The sequence below is a fragment of the Aptenodytes patagonicus genome, unplaced genomic scaffold (genome assembly GCF_965638725.1).
Source record: "Aptenodytes patagonicus unplaced genomic scaffold, bAptPat1.pri.cur scaffold_86, whole genome shotgun sequence".
NCBI lineage: Eukaryota > Metazoa > Chordata > Aves > Sphenisciformes > Spheniscidae > Aptenodytes > Aptenodytes patagonicus.
Window position 1 is genome coordinate 191,325 of NW_027472034.1, and position 9,298 is coordinate 200,622.

Here is a 9,298-nt window from a genome sequence, read left to right on the forward strand (position 1 = left end):
AGATCATCGGGAAACATGAGCATGTCTGGAGGTGCACGCACAGCGCCACGGGGGGTGCGAAACACCCCGCTCTGCCTTAGGGACGGTATTAGGTGACAGCCTGTGATGGACAGAGATGCTCTGTTCAAGCATGAAGAAAATGTAGTAGAGAGAAGGTTGGGTTTTCTGGGTTTCGGTGATCTTTGCATGCTTGAGTGAAAAACATTTTACGGCAGGGTGGTTGTTGCTAGGACCTGGTGGATCTTGGCTGGGCCTGGGCGGTACTGGGCATTGCTTGGCCCAGGGGGACGTTTGCTGGCTTATCAGAAAACCCTTGATTTCAAAATTATCAAAAAATTATCAAACCCCTTGATTTCCTGAGGTCCTTGTGAGTACGGGAATGCAAATGCTTCATTCCTGCACCTTCAGTCCTGTTTCTGCCTGTGAGTGGATGCAGAGGAGTTTGGCACTGAGAACTGCCCAGCTCTCTGCCCCCACACCCTGCGAGGCTGCTCGGGCTCAGCAGGTCAGGGGAGAGGTAGTGCCACCGCAGAGGGGGTCTTGCTCTGCCCTCAGGGGTCTGACCCCCCCTTCTCGTGGGTGGTGCTGTGCCCTCAAAGCACCGTGCAAACGGCAGTGTGTTATATTTGCTGCTGGTGTGTAAGAAAAGCCCTTCCCTCTCCCTCTGAGGTTTGATGAGCTGCCTGGGGTGGAGGGTTGCGGTGGTGCAGGCTGCAGCAGCGAGCTCAGCCCTGCTGCGAGCTCAACCCTGCTCCCTGGGGAGCCCAGCGTGGCTCAGTGTCACGCGAGCACCCTTTCCCTGCTCTGGGTACATTTTTACCAGCGTTTCATGCATGTCTACGCAGTCATGTGCCAGCTCCTGCCGAATGCAGTCCTCTCGATAAAGGTGCAGCCCGTCCCTTTGCACCATGTCTGAACCCCCTGTGTCATCGGGGGCCGTGGACGCGGTTGCCCTCCCCGACATGGTGGCAGCCTGCGGGGTGGCTGTCCCAGCTGGCACCTCTCCCCGCTCCAGCAGCCTTTCTGCTGCTCTTGTCAGCGTCTGCTGTGCACGTGTGGGCTTTTTGTCCCAGAGCTTCCTGCTGCAAGCAACCGGTGGGGCCACGTCATGGCTGCATCCTGCAGAGGCACCTGCACCGAGCCCTCCTGTCGCCCTGTCCCTGCTCGTGCCCGGCCTCCTGGTGTTGGCAGGGCGGCCCTCCCGTGGCACGCTGGCACTCTCTGTGGTCTCAGCACTGGCTGGGGCACTGGGCTCTGGGGCTTGCCTTGCACAGGCTTCCTCTGCCCTGCTGACCCTTTTCCTGTGCCTCAGTTTCCCCTTTTAGCAAGAAGAAGCCTACTACAGCCTGTGCCTGTAGTAGCAGATGGGGGGGATACCCGTCCCTGCCTGCACGTGCTGGTTTGCAGCGGGCAGCCAAGCAGCCAGGAGGCACAGGGGATGGAGAAGGGCCATGCTTGCGTCTGCACCCCCGGCACCCGCAGGGAGCTGCATCTCTTGCTGCGTTCTCGCTCCCCAGCATGCAAGAGGGAGGTGCAAAGGAGGCTGCCACGCATTCGCCTGGGCTCCGCGATCACAAGGGGCTGATCTCCTCCCTGCTCACAGGGCTTGCACACAGCAGCCTGCATGTCTGTGGGGAAGCTCCTGCTGCCCCGGCCGGGCAGGTTCCTCCGGCTGTGCTGCACAGGCAGAGCCGCAGCCGTGTCCCCACACACGGGGAGTGGAGCGAGCCCAGCCAGCAGCAGCTGTGGGAGCTGCTGTCGTGCAGCCCGCCGGACCCCAGGTTGTGCCCGGTGGCAGAGAGGAGCTGGAAAGGCTTCCGTCTCTGAGCTGCCCGGCCATGGCGAACGAAGAGGAACACCCATCAGCGCTCTCAGATAACCAGGTAAAGGTGTGTGTGTGCGGGAAACCCTCTGCAGAAACCTGGGAAAGCCTCTGCCAAACGCTGCAGACCCTGTTCAGGCCTTCCCCGCAGGCCCTGGCCGAGGGGGCTTCCCTCACGCTGTGGGGGTGCTGCAAAAGGTGGCCACGGCTGCCAGCAAAGGGGTCTCAGCCCGCCTGGCCCAGGGCTTTGCAGGCTTGTGCTCGTTGGGGCCTGAGCAGCATTTCCCGGGGCGGCTGCTCCTGCTCCGCTGTCTCTGTGTGACTCACCGGGCCCTGGGAGCCGTCCGGCTCCGGCAGTCTCGCCGGTTCCTCCGCGGCAGCCCCACGCCGTGCTGTCTGGGACCCGCTCTCAGCAGCACAGCCTGGAGCGGGACGCGGCTTCTTGGCACTCCCCAGCCCCGGGCGGGGGAAACTGAGGTGCTGCAGTGAGGCAAGCTCAGGAGGATGCAGCAGGGAAACCCCCTCGTGCAGCCACCGACGAGGGGCCCGTCCCATGCAGGAGCACCGCCGGGCTGGCAAGGAACCGGCCTCTGGCCCCTCCACTTTGCCCACCACCAGCGAAGGGCTCCAGCCGCCAGGCACAGCCTCTCGGGGAAGACACCTTTTTAACCTCGGCTCTGCCCGCTCTGTGGTGACACACAGGCACCAGCCGCCTGCTGCTGCTTTGGCCGGGAATGCCTGTGGGAGCGAGTCCGGCTGTGCCTGGGGCTCCACGTCCTCCCGCACCATGGGGCAGACGAGGCTCCCGCTGTGGCCCTGCTGCAGGACGCCTGAGCCCGCTCTCCTCTCAATCTCTCTCCCTCAGGTCTTTGTGCTGACGTGCATCTACCTGCCGGCCTCGCTGCTGAGGTGAGTTCTGCCCCCCCAGCCCTTCGGCCATGGCTGGGCCCTGTGGTGCTGGGGGGAGGCAGCAGCCGTAGCCCTGCCTGCACTTGGCCTCTTGTCTTACACATCCCGAACTGGGGGCGTGGGGATCTGGCCTCGCACCAACCTGGGTCTCTGCCCCGTCCCATTGCCTTTGTGGGGAAGGGACCCCCTCCCACCCACCCCATACCCATGCCAGCCCCTGCCTGTCTCAGGGGAGGCTGAGCGCAGGATCCCTGCCAGGACAGGTTCAGTGGGAAGCCACCATGCTGAGGCACCAACAGGTCTGCTCCGCCAGGACGTTAACCACCAGCCCCGTCTCTTCCAGCCTCCTGGGCAGTGGATCGGTCCTCGCTGTCACCTCCCGGCAGAGACGGTGCTGCCACATCCAGGTGAGTGCCACTGGCTCCTAGGGGCGCAGGGATGGGTTTCAGCTCCAGCTAAGCCCGAGGCAGAGCTGGGCCAGCACTGCTGCTGCTGGGCTTAATGCACAGTGGGACTGGAGCAAGGCAGGAGATGGAGGACACTTGCACCAGCCTCCCCGGTGAGCAGCCAGTCCCAGCTCCGCTCCCGGCCGGCCTGGGGAGGGACGTGGCTGCGGCAGCTCTGCAGAGCCAGGGAGGGGCTGCTGCCACCGGGGTGACGCTGCCAGCCAGAGCTAACACTGTGTCCTGTCCCATCCCCCAGCTTCGCCCCCTTTTCCTCCTCGCCCTGGCAGATTTCCTGGCTGCCGCCGTGCTGCTGAGCACAGCCACCATCCAGCTGCTGCCAGCCCCGCTCTTCATCCCGGCGTACGCTGCCTGCCCCTACGGACTGATGCTGGCCACGGTAGGGGGGGTCAGCTCACACCATGGGGAGGCACTGGGAGCTGGGCACCTCCTCCTATACAGCCGGGAACAGCTGAGACCCGTCTGCGGGCTGGAGTGTCCCCGGGGAAGTCCCAGGGTGGGGAACTATTTCTCCTACCAAGAAATGGCTCCTGTTCCCTCTGTCACTGTCTTGAGCCACCAAGGCTGGTTCCCTGGGGAAACATGGCCAGTGTTTCTCCCCAGCCCCAGTGAGGCGAGCGCTGCATCCCCCCCGCAGTGTCCCTCTGGGCCCTGCCATGCCCTGCCGCCAGCTCTGGGATGGCAAACCCAAACGCAGCCACTTGTGTGCACCAGAGCAAAGCAGAGCACGGCTCTCCCCGGTGCAGATGTGCTCTCCCCTTCGTGCCCAAACTCACCCAGTGCCTGCGGCTCCACCGGCTCCTCTCTGCCCTGCCTGGTGTGCAGACACCGCGGCGGGCAGTGCCACTTCCCTCCTGCCCCCAGGCTCATCCCACTGGTGATGGAGCCTTTGCCTCAGCCACACACGGAGACAGGGACCAGGAGGGGCTCAGCGCCGCGGGGCCAGCTCTGCTCCACTTCGCACATATCAGCCTTCGCGGCTGCATAGTGCACAGGGCGACCATCGCCGCGGTTGCAGGCCTGCTGACAGGACACAGGGGCAGAGCCCTGTTCATGCCACCTAGAGCCCAGCAAGGACAGATGGACCTGGGTGGTCAGTACTGCCTGCAGCTGCCTGCCCTGATAAAGCCGCCAGCCAGAGAGGCCACCCGGTCCCCCTCCCCGGGGTGGGCGCAGGGACAGCGTGAGGCCATTTGCTCTTGGTGCTGCGTGTCTTGGAGAGCTGCTCCTTTGTTGTGCAGCTGCTCCTGGGGGGGAGAGCAGGACGTCAGGGTGCAGAGCACGAGGAGGGAAGCGGGAAGGTGCCTTCAGGACGCTGGGCACAGCAGAAGCCTGCTCTCCCCGTCCTCTCCCAGACCTTCTACTCAGTCTCATTCCTGATGGTTGTTGTCTACGCATACGAAGCCTACCGCACCGTCCGCGGCTGGAGAGCCTGGCACGTGGCAGCTCTGCAGGTTGGTGACCCCCAGCCGTGGTGCAGCTGGGCATCGCCCTTCCCGCACACAGCCACGCCGGCCCTATGAGGACCCGGGGAGCAGCGGGGGGGGGAGGGGGGGGGGGGGGTGTCCAAGGGCAGCCCTTTTCCCTGGGCGTTAGTGGCTTCCCCTGCACCCTCTGTCCTGGCAGAGCGGGGCTGGAGCCTCAAGCTGCCGCAAGACCTGCAGCCCTGGGTGACCGGCGGTTTCCTCCCTGCAGGAGAAGAGCGGGTGCTTGGAGAACGCATGGCAGGGGCTGCCCTACATCCTGGCCTGGTAGGTGCTAGCCACCAGCCCCAGCCCCCTCTCCACCCCGAGCAGGGCTGCGGCACAGCACCTGCCCTCCTGGCTCTGCCCAGGACCGGACAGAGACGCTCACCTCCACCTCTCCCTGCAAGGCTGGTGCCAGCGCTCACACTCCTGGGACAGCTGATCGCCCGTGGCACCTCCCTCACCAACATCGCGCCAAGACCCATCGAGCCCGTGGTGCCGTGGAAAGGAAACCGCTCCCATGAGACCTACAGCCTTTACTGCTCCAGGTACACCACCGTCCTGCCACCCTGACCCCAGGAGCGAGCCGGGGGTGGGCACCCCCCTCCCTTCCCAATGGGCTTGGGCACGCCGCAGCCTCTGCAAGGGATACCTCTGTGTGGTGAAGGCTTTGGGGTGGGGGAAGAAATCAAAAAATGCCCCAGGGACGATGCTGGGACCACCACCAGCATCCTCTGTCCTTTCAGCTGCCTGCTCCTCATCCACCGTGCCCAGGATAACTGCTACAAGGTCAGCACTGCTGGGTGCCTGTCCGTTCCACCGTTCCCTTTCCCCATCTAGCAGACACCGCTGCGCAATGCTGCCAAGGGCGCGTGGGCTCAGAAGGACACTGGGAAGGCAGCAGGTCCGCAGTGCAAGGGCAGATGCTGCCAGAGGGACAGGGCAGGGGTGTCCCTGCTCAAGCAGAGGCAGAGGGGCAGCGCCCAGCTCCGGCAGTGCCCTGACGCTGGCTGCTCCCATGCCGTGAGGCTTGTGGCACGGCTCAGCCCTGCCCCTGTGGAAGGAGCCGTTCGGGGCAGGGCTGGCCCGTGGCCCTGCTGATTTCCCATTGCCTCTCAGTACATAGGTAGGAAGGACGTGGGCCTGGAGGGGAAAATCATCTTCTTCTTGTACCTGCTGCTGGTGCTCAGCTGCTGCACGGTAAGCCAGCGGCACAGCACAGTGCAGCGGGGCGAGCACAGGGTCCGGCTGCAGCAGCCAGCGCGCCCCGGCTGATGCCGCTCCCCGCCGCCCAGCTCCTGTATGGCAGGGTGAAGCTCTGGTGCCAGAGGAATGCCGCGGCGCCCTTGCTGACCCTGGGGAAGGACGGCTTTGCGGGCAGGAGCATCCGCAGCGTCAGCAAAGTCTCTCACTACTTCCAGCTGGTTTTCCTGCTCTGCTGGGCGCCAGGCAAGTCAGAGTGGGGATGCCCCGCAGCCCTGGCAGGCAAAAGCCACCACAACTCCTGCTCCAGCCCCTTTATTCCTGGGCTGAGACAGCACCCAGGTCCAAGAGGCTTAGACTGAATAACTGCAAAGCCTCCGGGTGTCTGTAGGACCCCATGGCTGGGCAGACCCAGAATGAGAGGACAGCCAGCCCCGATCACTGCTGTTGAGTCCAACCAGTGGCTGGTTTAGCCCACCCTGCTCTTACAATGGCAGGTTTTTCCAGTGGTATTTCCTGAGCTGGAGGGTGGATTGTGTTTGATGGGCCTGCTTTTTAGCAATATCTCATCCCTTTGGGGGCCCATTTATGCTTTCAGCCTTACAGAAACCTGTGGCAATGAGGTCCCCAAGGTCCTTGGGCAGCGCGTTGGGAAGGACCTCGTACACATATGTGCTTGTCCTATGTAGACCCCTGTGCCATGGGAAATAGGCTGTGACAGGGGAAGGGCCTTTGCCACTTGGAGAGGGAAACTCCAGATGAAGCATTATCAGAGAAAGGGAGACAAAGGAGTGTCTTTTTTGTCTTCCATCCACAGCCTTCCTCCTCACCCTCCTCTCCTTCACCAGCATCAAACCTGCCTCGGTCTTTGTCCTCTATGTTGCTACAGTAAGTAAAAACCCGTTTCCTGGGCTCCAGAGCTGGGACATTTGTCCCCGTCAGATGTGTGAGTGGTGATGGGGTGGGGGGGGGCCCCGCTGGGACGGTGGGGCTGTGAGAGCTGTGCTGCCCCTGTGCCGCAGCGGCAGGGCTACGGGAGCTGGGCGAGGGGAGCGGGAGCACACCGGTCCCCACTGACCGGAGCAATGCCTCCCCGGGCAGGGTGAGCTCTGGGGGTGCTGCCAACCCGCGCTGGTGACACCCAAGAGGTGCCACCCGGGGCGGATGCAGGACAGAGGCCCCGGCTTGCTGGTGGCAGCCCTGGTCCCAGCCGGGGGACCAGAGCCGGGGCTCTTCCCCCTGGTTTGGTGGTTGGTGTTTCACTCCTTAGCTCTGCCCAGCTGTTTGCCTTGTTTTAGTTGACCACACCAAGAGGAAAGCCACCTCCTGTGTCCCTCTGTCACCCTGCCTGTGCACTCATGTGGGCAGATCCCACGCGGCTCCTCTCCGGCGTGGAGAGGGCGATGGGGTTTGCAGCACTCCTGCAGCGCAGGGCAGCCCAGGGGCAGGTAAAGGCAGCACTCGCTGCTGCCCTCTCTCTTGCAGGCCCTGACCGTCTCCCTCCAGGGCTTTCTGCACAGTTTGGTCTATGGCTGGCTGAGGCAAAACTTCCGTCAGGAGGCAGTGGGCAAGAGATCCTCCCTGCAGCACCGCTGGGGCCTCAAGACTTTCTATGATGACTCCCTGGGGGCTGTTCCCTAGGCTGCCACCTCATCCCGGTGCCTCCAGGCTGCCCAAAGCCTCGGCAGGAGTTGCGCATCCCCGGCAGTTCCCCACAGCCCGTCCGTAGCCAGGCAGGATCTCTCTGGACTCAGCCCTTCGTGCCTGGAAAGGTTCGAGCAAGGCGCAGGCAGTGCTGGGCAGGTTTCTGACAGCGGTGGGGGGCTGCAGTGGCTCTGCCCCGGTGGGAAGCCCACCTGTAGCCCCTCGCTGCTGGAGGGAGCCCGACTTCCCACCGCCTGCACCATGCAGACAGCAAAACCACGAGCAGTCGCTGCACAGGAGATGGACCACGGGAGATGGGACAGGAGCTCTCTGGAAGAAGGATGCCCCTGTTCTGCACCATGAACGACTCGGCTGTTGGCAGCAGCAGGGCTTTACAGGCTCACGAGCATTTAGGTGCCGTGGGAGGAGGCTGGTGGCACACAGACAATTTGGCAATCCCTAGAGGTTCCAGCAACTGAACATCAACTGCAACTATCCCAGGGAAGGTGGCGGTTCTTTCTATTCTGTTTGGTCTTGTTTCAGTGTTACGCTTTCTGCCAGAGAGCAATCCAAATTCCTCCACAGGGCTCGGGAGAAGGTGCTAACAAATAAAGGTGTTATGCTTGAGGTGCTCCTGGGCTTTTCTGCTGTTAGATAAGTAACAGGAACAGGCAGCGAGCCAGGCGGCTCATGCCTCCTTCCTGCCTCGGGGGGAAGGTTCCTGGCCAAGGCCATGTCAACGGAGATGAAGGAGCCATGGCTGGGGATGATTCTGCCCCTACAGCCTCCTGCCAGGCCCCAGCTTCTCCACCATGAAGTTAAAATCAGCCCAAATGCTTGCTCGTGTCTCGTCTACTTCTGGGGCTGAGTGCTCAAGCACCATCACCCGTGCAAAGATAAACCCTCCAGGGGTGTTTGCAGGGCCACGCTCACCCCCATCGTGCCATCAGCCAGCACAAAGGGACACGTAAAGAGCATTTGGAGACCTCCAGCCCAGGGAAAATAGCTCAGGGCAAGAGCCAGGAGTGCCATCGAAAGCTGCTGAGGCTGGAGATGGTGCTGAGATGGGCTCAAGTACCAATGAGCAGAGAGGTGTGACAGCCCACGAGGGCTGCGGTGGGGTGACGGCAGGGACCACGGGAGAGCTACCGCACAGGGGAGGTGGGAGCACGGAGTGGCGCGGCGCTGACTTGGCAGTGGCTCTGGAAGTGTCCCATCTGCCACCCAGCAGCATGCTGTTTGGTGATCGCTGGGACTCCCGCGCCACCAGAAATGGAGGTGAGGAGCGGGGTGAGGACTGAAGAGTCATTCAAAAGTTGGTTATTACCAGCAGCACAATGCAGACGTTGCTGGGGGAGGACAGGGACAAGTTCCCAGGCTCTTAATACAGGCACGTGAACCAGGACTTACAAACAGGGCAGAGCGGAAAAGCCTGTTAGAAGATGAGGGGGGGTAGAGAGAAAATGAATGGTGCGTAGAAGCCTAGGTAGGAAAGTGAAAAGGATAATAATGGGTGTGATTTGCAGGAAATAGGATCTGACCTCCTCGGGAGGAATGCAAAGCTAAAAATACATAGTCAAGAGGAGTAATACCTGAAGGAGGACGTTTGGGCTGTTGAGGGACAGCTACAAGAGGACAGGAAGATGAGCCAGCGGCTGCTGAGCACTGCACGAGATAAAGGTGCGTGCACCGACCCAGCTCCGGGCACACCCTCTGGCCCCCGGGGCCGTAGAACCTGTATTGGTACAGAAGAAGACGCAGCAAGGAAGACGAACGTTTTGTTTGGCGTC

The 9,298-nt window shown here is 62.5% G+C and overlaps 1 protein-coding gene across 2 annotated transcripts; it reads left to right on the plus strand.

Moving 5' to 3' along the window:
- The first annotated feature begins 932 nt into the window (after positions 1-932).
- LOC143173469 (transmembrane protein 116-like) lies at positions 933-8,135 on the plus strand. Of its 2 annotated transcripts, XM_076363743.1 has the most exons (12): positions 933-1,883; positions 2,688-2,731; positions 3,075-3,138; positions 3,434-3,574; positions 4,551-4,649; positions 4,891-4,946; positions 5,069-5,209; positions 5,408-5,450; positions 5,781-5,861; positions 5,957-6,110; positions 6,682-6,752; positions 7,350-8,135. In XM_076363743.1, exons 1-12 carry the CDS (start codon positions 1,365-1,367, stop codon positions 7,503-7,505), a joined length of 1,569 nt encoding a protein of 522 aa, XP_076219858.1. In that variant the 5' UTR covers positions 933-1,364; the 3' UTR covers positions 7,506-8,135. The 2 variants fall into 2 exon arrangements, with proteins under 2 accessions (XP_076219858.1, XP_076219859.1); XM_076363744.1 differs by lacking the exon at positions 933-1,883 and having other exon boundaries at positions 2,530-2,731.
- The last annotated feature ends 1,163 nt before the right edge of the window (positions 8,136-9,298 follow it).

Excerpts from the sequence above, each read along its gene's own strand:
- LOC143173469 (XM_076363743.1), top strand. The coding sequence starts at position 1,365 with ATGGGGGGGATACCCGTCCCTGCCTGCACGTGCTGGTTTGCAGCGGGC. Across the intron at positions 2,732-3,074 it reads CTGCCGGCCTCGCTGCTGAG|CCTCCTGGGCAGTGGATCGG; the intron begins GTGAGTTCTGCC and ends CGTCTCTTCCAG. Across the intron at positions 4,650-4,890 it reads GGCACGTGGCAGCTCTGCAG|GAGAAGAGCGGGTGCTTGGA; the intron begins GTTGGTGACCCC and ends TCCTCCCTGCAG.